At 43.3% G+C, this 20,672-nt stretch overlaps 1 protein-coding gene and 1 long non-coding RNA gene across 2 annotated transcripts; one reads left to right on the plus strand and one right to left on the minus strand.

Moving 5' to 3' along the window:
* The first annotated feature begins 2,372 nt into the window (after positions 1–2,372).
* LOC113144774 (uncharacterized) lies at positions 2,373–10,367 on the plus strand. The gene is made up of 4 exons (XM_026330998.1): positions 2,373–2,575; positions 9,341–9,523; positions 9,711–9,968; positions 10,120–10,367. Exons 1-4 carry the CDS (start codon positions 2,527–2,529, stop codon positions 10,305–10,307), a joined length of 678 nt encoding a protein of 225 aa, XP_026186783.1. The 5' UTR covers positions 2,373–2,526; the 3' UTR covers positions 10,308–10,367.
* A 7,753-nt stretch (positions 10,368–18,120) lies between these two features.
* On the minus strand, positions 18,121–19,941 carry LOC113144047 (uncharacterized). Its single transcript, XR_003297127.2, has 3 exons — positions 19,428–19,941; positions 19,073–19,184; positions 18,121–18,183 (listed from the first exon to the last, which is right to left on the minus strand). It is a non-coding gene; the product is annotated as an uncharacterized LOC113144047 (long non-coding RNA).
* Between the last annotated feature and the right edge of the window lie 731 nt (positions 19,942–20,672).

Raw genomic sequence — 20,672 nt, forward strand, 5'->3', positions numbered from 1 at the left:
CACACTGTATGATCAATGGGACACATATTAGCTGATTCTCCATCTACATGTGTATAAGAGATAAATGGCATCATAGTTTCCCTTAAAATGAACTTTGCTCTCGTTGTGCTAACATGACCTCTGGTTGTGCCTCTTGTCTGAACAGATCATGCTCTGCTCATATGGGGTTTGCGTACAGCAGTGGTAATTCTTTCACTCGTGGGATTGGCATCTTTTTTTATTGGAGGAAGAGAAAATATGAAAAAGCTGCAAAGGAGTGTTTAGAAAACTTCCTTCCAATGGTCGAGGCGAGGACATCATCTGATTTGTAATATTTTTCTAATGTTTTGATTTTTATTGTCAATGCGAATATCAAAGAGAGCAACTCTTTGTTACTGTGTAAACTCAGAGTAAAGGTTATGTATTGTACCGTTAATGCAGTATGCTACAGTCTGGAAATAGTAACATTTTATTCTTCGGTGCAGTAGAATTAATGTGCACATCACTAACACAGTGATTCTTGATCGTCTGTTTTTTTCAACAATACAAACGTGGATGTGACGAGAAAATTCAATCAAACATTTACTTAGTGAAGGATTCATGAAGAGTCAGATATATACACTACTGTTCAAAAGTTTGGGGTCACCCAGACAATTTTGTGTTTTCCAAGAAATGTCACACTTTTACTTACCACATGAGTTGTAAAATGAATAGAAAATATAGTCAAGACATTGACAAGGTTAGAAATAATATTTATTTGAAATAATATTTTTTTTCCTTCAAACTTTGCTTTCGTCAAAGAATCCTCCATTTGCAGCAATTACAGCATTGCAGACCTTTGGCATTCTAGCTGTTAATTTTTTGAGGTAATCTGGAGAAATTTCACCCCACACTTCTAGAAGCCCCTCCCACAAGTTGGACTGGCACTTCTTGTGTACCATACGGTCAAGCTGCTCCCACAACAGCTCAATGGGGTTTAGATCTGGTGACTGCGCTGGCCACTCCATTACAGATAGAAGACCAGCTGTCTGCTTCTTCTCTAAATAGTTCTTGCACAATTTGGAGGTGTGCTTTGGGTCATTGTCCTGTTGTAGGATGAACTTGGCTCCAATCAAGCGCTGTCCACAGGGTATGGCATGTCGTTGCAAAATGGAGTGATAGCCTTCCTTATTCAAAATCCCTTTTACCCTGAACAAATCTCCCACCTTACCAGCACCAAAGCAACCCCAGACCTTCACGTTACCCCCACCTTGCTTGACAGATGGCGTCAGGCACTCTTCCAGCATCTTTTCAGTTGTTCTGCGTCTCACAAATGTTCTTCTGTGTGATCTAAACACCTCAAACTTCGATTTGTCCATCCATAACTTTTTTCCAATCTTCCTCTGTCCAATGTCTGTGTTCTTTTGCCCATATTAATCTTTTTCTTTTATTGGCCAGTCTCAGATATGGCTTTTTCTCTGCCACTCTGCCCTGAAGGCCAGCATCCCGGAGTCGCCTCTTCACTGTAGATGTTGACACTGGCGTTTTGCGGATACTATTTAATGAAGCTGCCAGTTGAGGACCTGTGAGGCGTCGATTTCTCAAGCTAGAGACTCTAATGTACTTATCTTCTTGCTCAGTTGTGCAGTGGGGCCTCCCACTTCTCTTTCTACTCTGGTTAGAGCCTGTTTGTGCTGTTCTCTGAAGGGAGTAGTACACACTGTTGTAGGAAATCTTCAGTTTTTTGGAAATTTCTCGCATGGAATTGCCTTCATTTCTAAGAACAGGAATAGACTGTCGAGTTTCACACGAAAGTTGTCTTTTTCTGGCCATTTTGAGCGTTTTTATCGACCCCACAAATGTGATGCTCCAGATACTCAACCTGCTCAAATTCTAAAAACATCAGTCAACCATTCATGTGCTTTAAATTTGACTGAATTACACTTTCAGCCTCATTCACAGTAGCAGGTATGAAGTTTCCCATTAAAAATGTAGAATATTTTCATGCTAAAGTCAAAACAAGGGAAAATCATAACTGAGGTGTAAAAACAAATGACTCCTATTTGTAGGAGTAATGTGTTGCATTGTATGGCTGTTACTCCCCCTGCAGGATTCAGTGAAACACTTTGTACCTGGGCCTCTAATAAACATTCATGTGCCAGAAACATTTGACTGGACCTTTTCTTTCCTCAGTGAAGTGATGAACTTCAGCTGCTGGGTGGGAGGTGGACATTGTCTCTCCTCCTGTTAAGCACAAATAAGCAGTTTACATGTAGAATTATCTATGTACAAAAGTAAAAAATCCCATAGAAAAATTGAACAGTAATGAAAAAACCAAAGAACTGAGGAAGTAAAAACAACAGGGGGTTGATGGTGGGCTGGGTTTGTGTTTTTTGGCTTCCGTAATCTTTGGTCGTGACAGTGGTGGACTCACTTCCTTGTTCACTTCACACATATTTACTGCTGAAAGACATATATGAGTGTTCAGGGTAAGACTTATGTGCTTCCTAATAAGTGAAGGTGTTTGAAAGCTGCTGACTGGGTAAACAGGCTGAAAAGTGAGGAGACATGGAAGCTGTGGTTGGACTGTTGGTGATGCTCCTAGGAGTCTCTCATGGTGAGCTGGTTCACTGTTTCAAATGTTACTTTGGGATTTGGGATCGTGTGAATGAGAAGTTTGGAGCTAAACAGTCAATATTGATTATTTCATGCAGCCACAGGATAAGTTCTAATCAATAATTCAGGCTGCTCAACAGTTTTGACCAAACTGATCAGTTAATAAATGTAAAAAGTCTAAATCAGCCTAGAAGTAGTATTTCATTCATTTGTGTCATATGCTTGGTCTGTCCATTTGAAATGAATGAGTATAAAACAAATCACATTGTTTAAAATGTTTCATTGTTCAAACATACAACACTCTGTGGGTTAAATTAGAAATTGTTGGTTCTGAACTAAATAAATACAAATCAGATTATTAATCACATCAGAAATTATTTTGACATGTTATATTGAGAACATAAAATTAAAACGTGAAAATAGTTTATTTGGCCAATAGCACAACTCAAACATACTCAATTAAAACTGAGACAATATGTCTTACTGAAAATGAGTCAGTCACAGGAAGTTTAGTAAACTGACCAAAGTGAGGGTATAAATATATATAAGTTCAAACAGGAAGAAGTTAATGTAAGTTCATGTTATTGGTATGAGGATGGACATTATGTTTTTGCATATGTTGAATACATTTTCTTTTTGGATAAATTATTTTCAGATGAGGTCAACAATAAATTAATCATAAAGAGCAGACAGAAGTTTTTTTTTAAATGAGTAGTAGATCAATCAACACAGAGAACAGTGAGAATGAAAGGAAGAAGAATTTGCTCTTCTCTGAAACAGCATTTATACATGAGATGGATGTGACGAACTTTATGGGAGAAACTTAATTACAGCAACATGATGAAAACCCTGAGTGAAATATTCAAACCTATGAATAATGTTTTTATAGCTGCCGTGTCACGACCGGTTACGTAGGTTTCCGGTCGTCTCGTGTTTTGTAATTTCCCCGTGTGTTTAGGTTTCCTGGACATCCGGTAATTAGCAGGCAACTCTGTCCACCTGTCTGTCTTTCAGGAGCCCACAGTATTTATCCTCCTCGGCCGCCACAGTCTAGTGCGGGATTGTCTGCTTCGCTTCACGAGGTATTTCTGCGAGACTCGCCATTAGAAGATTCGAAGGGATATCACGAAGGAACTACGCGCTGATCGAAGGAAAGTGACCCGATCCTCTCCGCCACATTCCTCCCGGCTACTCCGGTAACAGTTTCTCTTGGACTATCTATGAATTCAATGACTCTCAGCCCCGTTTTCTGTTGTACGAAGTGACGTCTTGGTGAAGGACTATTTGCTGTGTTTTGCCCTCCAATTCCTGCTTGGAGTTTTGTTTGGAGGTGTTTTGTTTTTCTCCGTTGCCCCGGAATTCTGACCAAGAATACACCGCACCGTGAGATTCTGCTCTGCGGACCAAGACCCGGTTTCATCCTCCTACCAACCTAGACCCCCCGTGGAGTTACCAGGCGCGGGCCTAGGCATAAACCAGCCTCCTGTTGACTACGTCCGGATTCTCCCTTCCATTCTCCATGGTCATCATCACAGCCTTCAACTCATTGGTTATTGTAAATAAACTCTCGTTCAGTACTTAAGTGTGTGGCATTTTTTGGGTCCTCTGATTCTCCGTACCTGACAGTACAATCCCGCCACTATGGACCCAGCCGCCCCTGCTACGTCATCATGGTGCGCCAGCATCGAGACCGCCCTCCAGTCACATGAAGATCGATTTCTGAGCCTCGCCCAGTCCATGGAACGCATATCTGGCCAGCTTCAACAGATGATTCCCGCTCGTCCACCCCATGAGGCTTCCGACACTCCTCTACCAGCCTCTCCTCCCACAATCAGGGGTCCCGTCGTTTCGGAGCCACGACTTCCTCCACCCACTTCCTATAGTGGAGAGGTTGGTCGAAGCCGTTCCTTCCTCACCAAGTGCGACTTTGTTTTCTCCCTCCAACCGTCTGCCTTCCCCACTGAGGAGTCAAAGGTTATCTATATCATCTCCCTACTAGAGGGGGAGGCAGCCCAGTGGGGAACCTCAGCATGGAGAAGACAAGAAAGTTATTGTAGATCTGCTAGAGACTTTGGGGAACAACTCTCCAGTATTTTCGACCCCATCCGACCTGAAGTCGGAGCCCAGAACCACCTCACCAGGCTACTGCAGGGGGACAGGCCCTTATCTGAATACGTGGTCCAGTTTCGACGCCTGGCGGAGGACAGCTCCTGGAACGCGGCTGCACTATACGACCACTTCTACCTGGGACTCAATGCCCGACTTAAGGACGATCTGGCTCACCAACCGCGTCCCAAGGACTTAATGGGACTGATCGAGGTTACCACTCGCCTGGAGGAGCGGTACTTAGAACGCCGGTTAGAGCGGACGCCGCCTGGGTCTCATACCAGCAATCCTCGTCCAAGCTTCCAACCCTCCTGGGACCAACCTCGACCGTCAAACCCGGAGCCTATGCAGCTTGGTCGAGGCCGACTTTCCCCGTCGGAGCGAGACCGAAGACGCACCCAGGGATTATGTTTCTACTGTGGCAGATCAGGACATCAGATTCGTCAGTGCCCAGTAAAAGGCCCGGCTCAGTAAGGAGGGTGAGGTCCTTACTGAGCCAGCCATCGCCTGAACTGACTTTTTCACGTCCCCTCACCAAGGCCCTCTTTGGGGCGCCTCCGCATCAGAAGCAACTTCCAATACTCATCGACTCCGGCTCGGACACAAATCTCATCTCTGTCTGTGGTGGAGGCACTCCAATTGGACACTGAACCCTTGGGCCAAGTCCTTCTGGTCAAGGCTCTCAACAACCGACCTCTACATCAAGTTCAGGTCAGAACTAAGCCTGTTTTATTAACCATTGCTAATCACCATGAGTACGTTACTTTCCTCGTTGTTGATTCTCCCTTATCTTCAAGTGTGCTAGGCCTCCCTTGGTTACAGGCTCACAATCCCCGGATCGATTGGTCTACGGGGAAGATTTTGGAATGGAGTCCAAGTTGTCTTGTCACCTGTCTTCATACCGCCCTTAGTCCCAGCTTCCCAGTCTCCGAGAGCCGGTACCAGCCCGACCTGACTAAAGTCCCCTCGGTGTACCTGGACCTTCAGGAGGTTTTCAATAAAGAACGAGCCTCTTCTCTGCCGCCTCATCGCCCTTATGACTGTGCCATGCGGTTACTACCGGACTCCGTCCCTCCAAAGGGTCGGTTGTATCCCTTATCGGGGCAGGAACGAGAGGCCATGCAATCTTACATTCAGGAATCATTAGCCGCTGGCATCATTCGACCTTCGAGATCCCCAGCAGGGGCGGGGTTTTTTTTTGTTAAGAAGCGGGACGGGGGATTACGCCCTTGTATTGACTATCGGGGCCTTAATAACATTACTGTAAGGAACGCTTATCCACTACCTCTCCTCGCCTCTGCTTTTGAACTCATTCAGGGTGCAAGAATTTTTTCCAAATTAGATTTACGGAATGCTTATCACCTAATCAGGATTAAGGAGGGTGACGAATGGAAGACGGCCTTTAATACACCCAACGGCCATTTTGAATATTTAGTTATGCCATTCGGTTTGACCAACGCTCCTGCTGTATTTCAGAATCTGGTCAATGATGTTTTGGGAGATATGATTAATAAGTTCGTCTTCGTATACCTCGACGACATCCTCATTTTCTCCCACTCTGAGACCGAACACATTCTCAACGTCAGGGCGGTTCTTCAGAGGCTTCTCCAGAACCGGTTATTTGCTAAAGTAGAGAAGTGCGAGTTCCACTCCAAGAGGACTTCCTTCTTGGGTTTCATTATAGAGCCAGGTAATATTGCCATGGATCCTGAGAAGGTTAGGGCAGTGAGGGAATGGCCGGTACCCCAGAACCGCAAACAGTTACAGAGTTTTTTAGGATTTGCTAATTTCTATCGTAAGTTCATTAGGAACTACAGCTCCGTAGCCCAACCCCTTCACCAGCTCACTTCCATCAGAGTTCCCTTCTCCCCGACTCCCGAAGCCAAGAGAGCCTTCAATTCTCTGAAGGACCGCTTCACCTCGGCGCCTGTTCTGACTATTCCTGACCCTGACTTACCCTTCTTGGTGGAGGTGGACGCATCAGACACAGGGGTGGGGGCAGTCATCTCTCAGGTAGAATCCAAGGATTCTAAGGCTCACCCTTGCGCCTTCTTCTCCAAAAGTCTGTCTCCTGCGGAGAGAAATTACGATGTCGGGGACCGGGAATTGTTAGCGGTGAAGCTGGCTTTGGAGGAGTGGAGGCATTGGTTGGAGGGAGCCAGGCACCCCTTTACCATCCTCACTGATCATAAGAATCTGGAACATTTTCAAACTGCCAAGCGCCTCAACCCACGCCAAGCCCGGTGGTCTGGGTTCTTTGCCAGATTCCACTTCACTCTGTCCTTTCGCCCTGGGGCCAAGAACTCAAAGGCCGACGCCCTGTCTCGTCTTCACTCCCCGCCGGACTCTAATGTGGAACCAGAATTCATCCTGCCAGCCTCAGCGAGACTAGGGGCGGCACGTCTTTCGTTGGAGCTGGAGATTTCACAGGCTAATGCTGGTAATCCTTCCCCTTCCCGTTGTCCTCCTCACTGTCTCTTTGTTCCTCCCCAGTTGCGTTCCAAGGTTCTGGAGATCTGCCACGCGTCTCGACTCCATGTCCATCCCGGAGTTAGACAAACCCTCCAGGTAGTCCTACAACGCTTCTGGTAGCCTGGGTTAAGAGGAGACGTCCACCAGTATGTCCTGGCCTGCACGACCTGTGCCAGATTCAAGGCATCCAACCAGGCGCCCTCGGGCCTCCTCCAGTCTCTTCCGATACCCCGGCGTCCTTGGACCCACATTGCCATAGACTTCGTGACCGGTCTTCCTCCATCATCTGGTAACACAACCATTTTGACAATTGTGGACCGTTTCTCCAAGATGGTGCATTTTGTTCCCTTACCCAGATTACCCTCGGCCTCCCGAACAGCGCAGGCTCTTGTGGACCATGTTATTCGCCTACACGGGGTCCCACAGGAGATAGTGTCTGATCGGGGCCCTCAGTTTATCGCAAGATCCTGGAGAGAGTTCTGCCGACTCTTAGGGATCACTCTGAGTCTGTCGTCAGGCTATCACCCTCAGACCAATGGACAGGCCGAGAGACTCAATCAGGAGTTGGAGAAAGGTTTGTGCATCCTTTGCGCCGAGGATCCGGGGACTTGGGCAAAGAACTTGGCATGGGTAGAATTCGCCCACAACACACTTCCATCTTCATCTACTAAACTCTCCCCTTTTCAGATCGTGTATGGTTTTCAGCCCTCAGTGTTTGACTCGCCGTTACCCCGAGGAGAATCATCGTCGGCCACCGCGAGGTTTCGCCAGTGCCATCTGGCCTGGAGGAGGGCGAGGCGGGCCCTCCTAGTCTCTGGGTCCAGGTACAGCAGGCAGGCAAATAGAAGGCGGAGGCCGGCCCCTCACTACCAAAGGGGACAGAGGGTCTGGTTGTCATCCCGGGAGGTTCCCCTGAAGGTACCATATGCTAAGTTGGCTCCCAGATTCATTGGGCCTTTCCCCATTACCAAGGTGATAAACCCTGCAGCAGTTAGGTTACAGTTACCTAGAGCTCTGAGGATTCACCCAACCTTTCATGTCTCACGTGTCAAGCCTGTCCATAATAGCAACCTCTTGCCCCCTCCTCCGTCCCCCCCACCTCCCCGGCTCATCGACGGCGGTCCGGCCTACTCGGTCCGTCGCCTCCTCCACTCCCGACGCAGGGGTCGGGGCATACAATACCTGGTGGACTGGGAGGGGTATGGTCCTGAGGAGCGTTCCTGGGTACCTGGGAGTCGTATTCTGGACCCCGAACTCGTCAGGGATTTCCACCGTTCCCACCCTGATCAACCTAGGGGCCGCCGGGGGTCGGCCGTTAAGGGGGGGGTACTGTCACGACCGGTCACGTAGGTTTCCGGTCGTCTCGTGTTTTGTAATTTCCCCGTGTGTTTAGGTTTCCTGGACATCCGGTAATTAGCAGGCAACTCTGTCCACCTGTCTGTCTTTCAGGAGCCCACAGTATTTATCCTCCTCGGCCGCCACAGTCTAGTGCGGGATTGTCTGCTTCGCTTCACGAGGTATTTCTGCGAGACTCGCCATTAGAAGATTCGAAGGGATATCACGAAGGAACTACGTGCTGATCGAAGGAAAGTGACCCGATCCTCTCCGCCACATTCCTCCCGGCTACTCCGGTAACAGTTTCTCTTGGACTATCTATGAATTCAATGACTCTCAGCCCCGTTTTCTGTTGTACGAAGTGACGTCTTGGTGAAGGACTATTTGCTGTGTTTTGCCCTCCAATTCCTGCTTGGAGTTTTGTTTGGAGGTGTTTTGTTTTTCTCCGTTGCCCCGGAATTCTGACCAAGAATACACCGCACCGTGAGATTCTGCTCTGCGGACCAAGACCCGGTTTCATCCTCCTACCAACCTAGACCCCCGTGGAGTTACCAGGCGCGGGCCTAGGCATAAACCAGCCTCCTGTTGACTACGTCCGGATTCTCCCTTCCATTCTCCATGGTCATCATCACAGCCTTCAACTCCCTCATTGGTTATTGTAAATAAACTCTCGTTCAGTACTTAAGTGTGTGGCATTTTTTGGGTCCTCTGATTCTCCGTACCTGACATGCAGGTGAACTGATTATTGAAATATTCTAAATATCTTCATCATGTTCTGCATATTTTGAAATGAACTTTCCATCATTGGTCAAAGGTCTGTGTAATTCTCACATGCACAACTGTCTATTTCCAGGAGTGCAAACCTGTGATGGCAGGAAGAATGGAGCTCAGTGTTATGGAGCTTTGGGAGAAACAGTGGTCCTCCAGCTGATGAACGACACCTCAGGAATATTTAGATTCGATTGCACAAAGAACAAGACAAATATACTTAGATGGGACCAGACCAAGATTGTGTATAATCTGATAGAAGACCATTGAAGGTGAATAAGTTTTTTATCCTACTGAGGAATTGAGTAATATTGATAGACCATGTACATCTCATTATCTACATATATCTCACATATAACTATGTTCTTTGCCTGCCCTGTTCTGTGTCAGAAACTGTGAAGAATGACAGAGATTGTGTTATGATGAGAAAAGTCATCTGAGTGTGTTTCCTTCAGCTCCTGTGTCCTCTGTCCGGCTGGTCTCTGAGTGTCTGTCCCAGGGACTGAAGAAGGTGTCCTGCTCCTCTGAGGGAGGGGACAGTCCTCAGTACAGCTGGACTTTGGATGGACACACACTGACAGACACTGAGCTTCTCTCTGGAAATAATGAGACCAACGTCATCGTTCTGAACCAAAACGTCTCAGGACGTCTGGTCTGCTCAGTCAGGAATCACGTCAGTCGTGTTTCCAAAGAAGAGACGATTTCTACCTGTGGTGAGTGAGAAGATGAAGAGACAACAGCTTCATGATGTTGACACTGATGATGCCGATCACTTTATACATCATTCATATCCAGTTATGTCCAAATATATTATTTAAATAATAAACAATAAAAACAATAATATTTATGTTTTTATCCAAACAGATTTCTCTCTGCTCATATGTGGTGTGAAAGCAGCAGTGGCAGTTGTTTCATTTGTTGGGATTGTCGTCTACTTCACTTGGAAGAAAAAGAAATCCCAGAGAGCTGAAGGCTCCACTGTCCCTCCAAAGATGGAAAATCCAGACAGGTCTGTTTTGATGGTTGAAGTGAATTCTGAATATGAACTTTAACTTCCTGAAACTTACACATGTATGAACATTTGGTTTAGAGTAAAAGATTCTACAAATTCATTATAAAACAGCTTCTGCCTATTGTGTTCACAGCTTTGCAACTCTCTATGAAAATATCCCTATAAAAATGCTGTGAGTGTTTTCTGTGTTGGTGTCACTGTGGAAGCTCTAAGGTTATGCAGTGTAAACCTGTATTCACAGGAAGAGCTGTGTGACTCTTTTCCTGCAGTGACTTGGTGAATGTGGGATCACAGTGTCAGACGCCTGCAGCTCCAGCTTTAATCATAGAACAGAGATCACATTTACAGTAAATGTCCAGCTGATATATTGTACAATAGTTTTTCTGTCATTACAGCTGAATGAAATCATAGAGCCTTAAAGAAACATTTAAAGGTGTTGGGTAAATTCTTTTAATTCTCAGAGGATGAACTTCGGTAAGATTATATAGAAGTTTTACTTGCAAGGAGTAACAGTCACACAGCACCTTGGTACAGCATGAGGATCACTGGCTGCTTGCTGCCTAACTCATCAGTTTTCATGGAAATACAAAAGGGAGGTGATTTCTCACAGAAAGACATCTGGGCCCTTATCAAATAGTTAACGCAAGCTGGGCTCACTGAGAGCAACAATTATGTTTCCACAATACACAATAGGCCCTATTCAGAAGTGTTTCAGTTACTAAAGTAAGGTGGATCAGGTCATAGGAGGGTAAACATTTTAATTTCTCTAACACATCCCTCCTGTTTATGCTCAGCATAACTACTATATGAAAATGTTTAGCAGATCATTAATGATTATTATTCTGGTAAAAGACACAGAAAGATCAGAATTATTACTATTATAGGAAAAACAGTAAAATCATAAATCATAACTATGATCAAACAAACAAACAAGATCACAATCACAAATCTAAAATGTTTAGCATGCTAAATATAACTTGTAGAAGTGTCATAAATGTCATAACTTTCTGTCTTTATGGGCAAACAGTCATCACAACAGCACTTCCTGTAGGAATTTTCAGTGTTGGAGTCATTTGTGCCTTACAGTTCAGAAGTTAAGACAAATTTATCATAGTCAGTGAAAGTCACAGTCAGGTCTTCCTTCATTGGCTCTGGAGGAGTTTCAGGGTCCTGGTCATCCTGTGAAATGGACTGATACATTGTTTGTTATTGCTGTATCAATAAGGTGTTAGCAATGGCCTCTAATACATGAATGCAACAGCAACCACAGGTAACCAAAATAGCAGTGATCACAGCCATTGAGATGAGTACGGACTGGATCAGACCGCTCCATTTACCAAACATTCCCTCCAGCCAAGAAGTGAAGTTGTTGTCAATACCAGCATTCTCAGCGAGCTCTTCAGATAAGGCTTGGAGTCCTTGTAAAGCTCGAGTGACAGATCCATCTGGGGAAGTGTTGTTAGGAATAAAGGTACAACAGGTAGATCCAAACATTCTACAAACACCTCCCTCCTTAGCCAGTAACATGTCTAATGTCATCCGGTTCTGCCAGATCATAAGACTAGTTTTACCTAACTGCTGTGCTAAACCTCTGACAGCATCTCTAGTGTAGTTAATGAATCTCTGCTGGTTATAATACAAATAATTTATCCAGTTAACATTTTTATTAATGGTTAACCACCAAAACAGAAAAGATTCAAACCCTGCTGCAACTTGGTTTCTAGCTTTATACTCGTCGGGGACTCCTCTGGGCTCTGATGGCATCAATATAGACACTGTTATCAAAACTGCCGGCTGCTGCAGTGTCTCTTTTCACACGGTGTGGGCTGTCTAGGGAAGAACCAGACAGTGGCAACACATAAAATGGCATCACCAATTGTATAAGAGCACAGGTTCCCTGCCAATCAGGTGGGAGCACTGGTCTCAATTGGTTTCCCCCACAATACCACCACAGGTCGGCACGTGCAGTAACATGGTCCGTGAACCAGGAAGGGTCATAGCCTGCCCCAGGAGTGGTCACATTGGTGGTAGAGCTGCACCAGTGGAGATACCGACCTTTCTCCCTGAAGTGGAATTTCTCAAAAACAGGTATGATTAGTACTATAAGGTGTAAAGAAAGTTATACTAAGAGCAGAAATAGGTGGCGTCAAATAATGCAAAGACATTGTTTACTGGCTGGATGGCAGGTGGAAGTAAACAGCTGCAGTGTGCAGTTCAAGCCTGTTGGATCATTGTGTGGATCAAGTCTTATCAGTGTAACCTACATATTTTAGTGACACAAATATACTTGTCTGCTCATGTCAGCTGTTCCTGTCACACATTACCACAGTTAACTACTTTACAAAAATCAAACTGGACAGTTTGAGTCTCATTGGCCCAAAAGATAAAAGTGGACACATCATTAGCTCTCTTTGTCCTAGGTTTGGTTTTGGTGTTGTTCATGGCATTACCTGGCTGTAAAATCTGTGGTCAGCGATATGACAGTCAATATACTTATATCAGTGTCACCCCACAAAATAGTCTAAAGGGGTGCCAGGGTCGATATATTGGACCCTCCATGGCAAAATGTACTTCTGAGCAGTCTTCTCCCCAGGTCACTCTACTCCTCACTCACCTAATTCCCCTGGGTGTGGTTGGTTTCTTCACTGGTTTGAGATGAGTGGTCCCTATTGGTCCCACCCCCCTTTGTAGCCAGACTTCACCACAGGTTAGTTGGAGTTTAGAGTGAGTCCCTGCTGGTTTGACAGAATTACTCAGACAGTACTTTTAACTCTTTACAGTGTGTTAAATGAATCCAGGAAGGTCTTTCAACAATTCTCACAACCATGAGTATAGACTGCAGTACTTCCCAGCACCAAGAAAACCAATACTTCCTCTTGATGATTTTTACAAAGACCCAGTCTCCTGGTTTCACTCTAGAGTCAGGTTCAGGCTCAGGACCCTCCTGTTGTGCATTAATACAACATTGACAACATTTTTATTATTCAACATTTTCGCCATGTAATCAACAATGGTCTCAGTCATGTGAGCATCATCCTTAATGAATGGTTTTAACTGAGGTAGATGGTAACACTGCAGTAAGATGTTTAATTACCTGGTTTTCAAAATGTTTACCATTATTACAATAGATTTTCTCTGTAATTCCAAATCTGGGAATAATAGTAGTTTTAGTTTTTTAGTCAGTGTTTTATCTACTCTTAGTGCATCAGGATGCTTTGCTGGAAACACTTCAATCCATTTAGTTAATGCATCAATGATCACTAAACAGTATTTCTTTCCCTCACAGTTATTTAGTTCAATAAAAACCATGCAAATGTGTTGAAAGAATATTCAGGTAGTGGAAACTTTTCACTATTTCTTGTCACAATCTGTCCTTGTGGATTATTTTTTCACATATTTCACATTGTTAATTTTTTTAGAGTAGTTTGTAAAACCATATGTTGTAAACACTGTTTACTAATCTACCATCCCTCCTGCTGACGTATGCACATTAGCATGCGTCAGTACAGCTTCATATCTAAATAAACTTTTAGCTAACACTACTTTTCATCTTTATGTAATTTACACTTTTCTCTTTGTTTTTGTTGTTACTCATGAGTCTTTTCATTTCTAAGGTTCACTGTTCTGCATGTCTTTAAGTATCTGCTCATCAGGATGTTCAACTGTAACTGTAGCTTGTAAAGGCAGTGGTTTCTGTGCTGCTGATTTAGCAACTTCGTCAGCTTTACAATTACCAAAAGAAATCATGTCTATTCCTCACATTTGTGTCACACTTACAATTAGTAACCTCTTTAGGCAGCTGCACAGCATCTAACAGCTGGAAAAGAAAGTCTTTGTGTGTGATGGTCTTACCAAATGATGTAATCATTCCTCTGTTCTTCCACTGCTGAGCAAACACATGTACAGTTGAAAATCCATAATTGCTGTCAGTGTAGATATTAACTACTTCTCCTTTTCCTAATATCCTCCTGAGACCCAGCCCACTGCCTTGTGTCCCTTGTAGTGGACAGTTTGTTCACATCCAAACGGTCCTATGGTCCACTACAGTGGACATGTTATAAAATTAAAAATAAAAATAAATTTTAAAAAGTCTAAATTGTAACATGTTTTTTAAACCAAAAATAGGTAGGAAATTACAAAAAACAAGAAATTGGAATACACTTATTTTCCTTGGGTCTCAGGAGGATATAGAAGTTTATGTTAAGGTAATACATTTCACTGCCTGCAATGATAAATGAGATGGTAGTGATTCAGCTTTAAAACATCTTTAAGGGTTACAACAGTATCTCCTGTAGAATTAGATCAGTCTGAGTTTTTTTTTTTTACAAGATCCATCTACAAACATTGTCATTTCAGCATCTTTATAAGGTGTGTCAGTTTGGTCAACCCTGGGCAACACTCTATTCTCAGTTACAGCAATACAATCGTGGCTCACCATCCTCAGCTATAGGCATTAATGTAGCAGGATTAAAGGTTGTACATAACTCACTAATGAAATGTGGCTGTGAAAGCAATGTAGTCATGCAGGATAAATGTCTAGCTGGTGACATGTATGCTAATCTTGTTTTGCAACAACAGGACAGAGACTGCATGTGGAACCTTTAGTGTCAGAGGATGGAAACAACATGTTTGCTGAAGCTTGGACTGTCATGGAGGCTGCAATAACAGCTTGAATACACACAGGCATTGGTCTTGGATCCAATTGGGCAGAATAATAAGCAATAGGCCTGTTTTGTCAGCACTGAAGTCATGTGACCTACAACTAGTTTGCTCTTACTCACTCTGTGTCCCTGTTCTGCTAGAAACTTAAGCAGAGCTATGGTGTCTGTTTTGCATTGTTCTTGTGTTTCAGACCATATCAAAATTTCATTTACATACAAATATGTATTTGACTTCTTGCAGGAGGTGAAAACTTAGCTAAGTTAGCAGACATTACTTGGGAAAAGATGGTAGGAGACTCACAATAACCCTGTGGAATCCACGTCCAAGTCCATCTTTTACCCGAAAACTCAAATGCAAATCAGAATTATCATTGTTTGTCAACTTCAATAGAGAAAAATGCATTTGCCAAATCAATGACAGTGAACCACTTTGAGCTGGGCTCGACGTCATTCAGCAGGGTGTGTGGGTCTGGTACCAGTGGAGCTCTAGGTATCACTGCTCTATTTACAGCTTGTAGGTCCTGCACCATCCTCCAGCCGGTGGATGGGGCAGACTTTTTAACAGGAAACAGAGGTGTGTTGCATGGTGAATCTGGACATTCTCTGATAATGCCTGCTTTTAGTAATGAGTCAAATACTGGTTTAATTCCTTCAGCAGCCTCAGGTTGTAGTGGATATTGTCTTTAAAAGGGCCTGAAGGTTCCTTTTGGTGTTATTTTAACTGGTTCTACTCCTTTGATTTTCCCTACATCTGCTGCTCCTGTAGACCATAAATATGAGGGAATTTCCTTTAATTGATCTTCTTCCTCTGTTGTTAGAGTGAACACTTCTACTCATTCTTTTACACTTAGATGTTTAGCTTTTGTTGTGATTGTACACCAGTTCAACTTTTTGCTATATGTGTCTACAGAGCGGTTGTAGAAAACATGAGGGTCACCTGGGACTGGCTCCCAGGCCGTCCCCACCTCCTCAGCCCTGGTTACAAATGCTCCTAAATCTTTCCTGCATCTTTTACTAAAATGTGTTCTTTTGTAGTCAGTCTGAGTTTGTCTGGTGGATTGTTAAGAACTAACCTACAAGCTCCTGTGTCACACAGGAATTTTATTTTAACTCATTGCAACAACAATGTTACTTTTGGTTTTTCTTCATACAGCATGAGTTCAGTTACTACTTCTAAGCTCAAAATGTTAGCTTCAGTCAGATGTGTGTCTCATATCTCTTTATTCTGTTCAGTGTGTGTATTTTGCATCTGACCTTTTTTGCTGTCTAGTCATGCAGAGTATCCTGCTCCTCCCTCCTGGTGCTCAGGGCGTGTCTTTCTCTGTGGGCAGCTCTTGGCCCAGTGTCCTGCTTTTCCACAGACGTAGCAGTAGTCAGGATTAACTATCTGCTGTCTGCCAGGTCTCCGGCCACCACCTTGTCCCCGCCCCGGCCATCAAGCCATAGCTTGTCCCCCTGAAAATAACACTCAGAAACCATTTCATTATCACAGTCAGTGAAAAACACTTCAGCTGTTTTTCTAACTTTCTTTTGTGCTTTTGCTCTTTGTTGGAGAACAGTGGCCACACGCACAGCATAATTTTTTGTATCTGTCAGGGCACAAGTTTGCCAGCCAATCTGATGCTTTTGAATAAATCCTGAAATTTCAGGTTTGAAGCCTTTAATGAAGGCATTTCTTAACTGCTGTGCATAAGGCCCATCCCCATTCTGTGCAGCACCTTCAGGTACTGATATTCCACTGTGAGTGTTAAACACCTGTTTCAGTCTGTTAAAATAAGCCAGCACTCCCTCACTGTCTTCAGCATAAGGAGGTTGAAGGAGCTGTGGGAGGAAATATTGCTCCACCAACAGCACCCTCTGCTCCCTGGGCGTACGAAGGAAGCTGAGCCGGTGGTGGATTATTAGGATGAGGTCTACAGCATGACATTGTTCATCTGCAAATTCAACAGTTTGCCCTAAATACTATGTTGGTGAAGAGGCTTTTAACTCTGTTTCTTTTTGCTCCTGTCTCTCTTCTTTCTTTCTCTCTCTCCCTCGCTGTCTCTGCCTCCTTTAACCATTCTCTGATCCTTCTGATTTCCCTTAGTCTTACTCTTTATGTCCTTTACTAAGTTTCTACAGTCCTCACAGTTTAACTTCCCCAAAAGACCATATTTATTTTTCCATTTTTCTAATTTTTCTATATTTCTTAGGATCCTTTTGATGCATCAAATTTTTGTTACCGGTGACTAGTTCTTCTAATTTAGTGTTCTTATTACCCATTTTATTATTATTACTTTTTTTATATTCAGTTACTATTTGTTTTTAACTCACTACTACTCATTTATTTATTAGTATTATAATTATTGTAGGCCTACACTTATTATTTTAACAGGCTCCTTATCCCCCCCTTTTTTGTTTTTTAAATTATTTTAATTACTGTTATTGTTTAGTTACTGATCTGATTGGAGGAGATGGAGCAGCTGATTAACTCACTTTATGTCACATTATTATTTATATGCTTTTACTATATATATATATTTTTTTAATGGTACCAATATTCTGTTTTGGCCTTATGCTCAAAAGCACTATCGACACACACCGGGGCTCCTTTTTGTTCCGGGTCCCCCACAGACCACGGGGGGAGTTTACTTTGGGTCTCCCACAGACCACGGGGTTAGTTTACTTTGGGTCCCCCACAGACCACGGGTTCATCCTGAGTTTCTGATTTCCTGAAAGCCCTGCTCGGATTTACCCGAATAAGTTTGACCCAGTGTCCCGGAGGCCACACAAATTTTGGTTTTGTTTGAATTTCAGCACTCAAGTCAAGTCAATGATATTTTTAGTCAGTGATCCATTTTGTAAATCACCAACCTCTCAGCCTGATATGAGACCGCAATTCACTGAGACTCTACTCAGCTTGCGTGACCCGAAGGACCCAGGACCACCCGGGGCTCCCAGAGAGCCAGAAACTCCTAGGGACTCCCTACACACGGTTTTGTTTGGGCTCTAATTCCCTGAGACTCTAACTCAGGTGACGGTTTTGTTCGAATTAGACCCACTGAGACTGTACTCAGTTTTACCAAATTAAAATTCTCTTACCTTACAGGAGTCCGTCTCTGGTCTCTCTTTTCAAAATTCAATCGCGTCACTCCTCTCCCCTCACAGCAGATCCTAGCCTCTCAATGCTCCAAACTGTTCCCTTATGGGACCGGGGCGGAGGGCTTTCAGTCAGGAGTCTTAAGACTCCCCCGTGCACGGTTTTTAGGTCCAAACCTGGAAGGAAGGGGAGATATTGCGATCCCGGACAAGCCCCCAAGGTGTTAGGTAAATTCTTTTAACAAATAGACTCAGAGGACGAACTTCAGTAAGATTATATAGAAGTTTTACTTGCAAGGAGTAACAGTCACACAGCACCTTAGTACAGCATGAGGGTCACTGGCTGCTTGCAGCCCAACACATCAGTTTTCATGGAAATACAAAAATGAGGTGATTTCTCACAGAAAGACATCTGGGCCCTTATCAAATAGTCAAGGTTAGAGCAAGCTGTGCTCACTGAGAGCAAAATTATATTTCTACAATACACAATAGGCCCTATTCAGAAGTGTTTCAGTTATACTAAAGTAAGGTGGATTAGGTCATAGGAGGGTAAACATTTTAATTTCTCTAACAAAAGGTTAATATTGTGTTTATGTTGTCAGTGTTCTAGTGTGTTACTTATTTTATCCTAAAGTAAAATGTGACATTTTAAACAGAAATGGTAAAGAAATGTAACATTCATCATACACTGTAGCTGGAAATTATTGTATTAGAGGTCATCAGTGTCCAGTTATGTCCAAATATATATATATATATATATATATTTTCTTACATAAGATGAAAGATTTACTGTTTGTTTATGGGCTGAAAATACATTTTCTCCCTGTTTTTAAGGATTTTCTGAACATTATTTATGATTTCATTCTGCATTAATCATTATCTGAAAGCTGCATTGTCACAAAGGTGAAAACAGGGATGAATTCTTAAATAAGTTGAGATTGTTCTCACTTTTGTTACCAGTCTGCAGCCTGGATGTCATTATAAATATTTTTAAAATGCAATTTTGCAAAAGCATGTTATGTTTTTTTAACATTAGTGTAGTGAGGCCCAAACAGTAATTTCATACCATTGAAACAATGAGGCCAACGTCATCATTGTGAATCCAAACGTCTCAGGACGTCTGGTCTGCTCAGTCAGGAATCACGTCAGTCGTGTTTCCAAAGAAGAGACATTTCTACCTGTGCAGGTGAGACAGAACAGCACTATAAAACACATTGATATTGATCATTATAACACTGATAATTATGAGCACACTAATCTTCCTTATCCAAGGGGATTCACATATTACAATCAGTAACACCCTGTGTCACGAGTGTGTTACAGAGGAGACTTCATCCACAAATTACACCAAAGGATTTGAAAAGAAAAGGGCTTTATTTTAATACTGAAAATAATAATGAACAGATGACCAGTGGAAGTACATGAAGGGCTAGTTCAGACATGAGACCAACATCCATCAGCATACAGATCAGGAGCCACTTTTCTCCGACGTATCTGTGAGCGGGATCTCCGTTGCAATCTCCAAGTCTTAAAAAAGCCGACTCCTGTCGGAACAAAAAGGGGCACTGCGCTCCCTGCTCCGGGGATAAGCAATCCGTCCAGGTAACAGGTCAAAAACAGTGTACAAACAAAAGGGTACTTCCCTGGTTTAGTTGAGTCTTTGAGGGGAGTGATGGCGGAAAGAAGTCTTAGTCGCTCCTCGGCGACTGGAAAAACATGACGTCCTTCAACGTGTGCAGAAAAAGGAAAGTCACAGTCGCTCCTCCGACGACTGGCATACACGCGTTTCCTCACTACGTCCTTGACAAAAACTAACCGTGGGTAACGGGGAGGTTGCTCGACAGACAACCTGGCGCCCGTCTAAGGCACCGCCAGGTGTATAAGAACCCCTGCGGAGCCAACTAGGCGCAGGTGAAAACAATCAAATCAAAGTACTGAAAAGAAAACGAAAACAACAAAAACCAGTTCCCGTCATGATCCTTCAAAGTAAAATCAAAACGGAAGTCCCGACTGCGGATCATGACACCCTGTAATTCAATAAAGCTTCATCTTCACACACTGTATGATCAATGGGACACGTATTAGCTGATTCTCCATCTACATGTGTATAAGAGATAAATGGCATCATAGTTTCCCTTAAAATGAACTTTGCTCTCATTGTGCTAACATGACCTCTGGTTGTGGCTCTTGTCTGAACAGATCATGCTCTGCTCATATGGGGTTTGCGTACAGCAGTGGTAATTCTTTCACTTGGTGGGATTGGCATCTTTTTTTATTGGAGGAAGAGAAAATATGAAAAAGCTGCAAAGGAGTGTTTAGAAAACTTCCTTCCATGGTCGAGGCGAGGACATCATCTGATTTGTAATATTTTTCTAATGTTGTGATGTTTATTGTCAATGTGAATATCAAAGAGAGCAACTCTTTGTTACAGTGTAAACTCAGAGTAAAGGTTATGTATTGTACCGTTAATGCAGTATGCTACAGTCTGGAAATAGTAACATTTTATTCTTCGGTGCAGTAGAATTAACGTGCACGTCACTAACACAGTGATTCTGGATCTCCTCTTTTTTTCAACAATACAAACATGGATGTGACGAGAAAATTCCATCAAACATTTACAAAGAAACAGTGACTTAGTGAAGGATTCATGAAGAGTCAGATATATA

The sequence above is a fragment of the Mastacembelus armatus genome, chromosome 10 (assembly GCF_900324485.2).
Source record: "Mastacembelus armatus chromosome 10, fMasArm1.2, whole genome shotgun sequence".
Classification (NCBI taxonomy): Eukaryota; Metazoa; Chordata; class Actinopteri; order Synbranchiformes; family Mastacembelidae; genus Mastacembelus; species Mastacembelus armatus.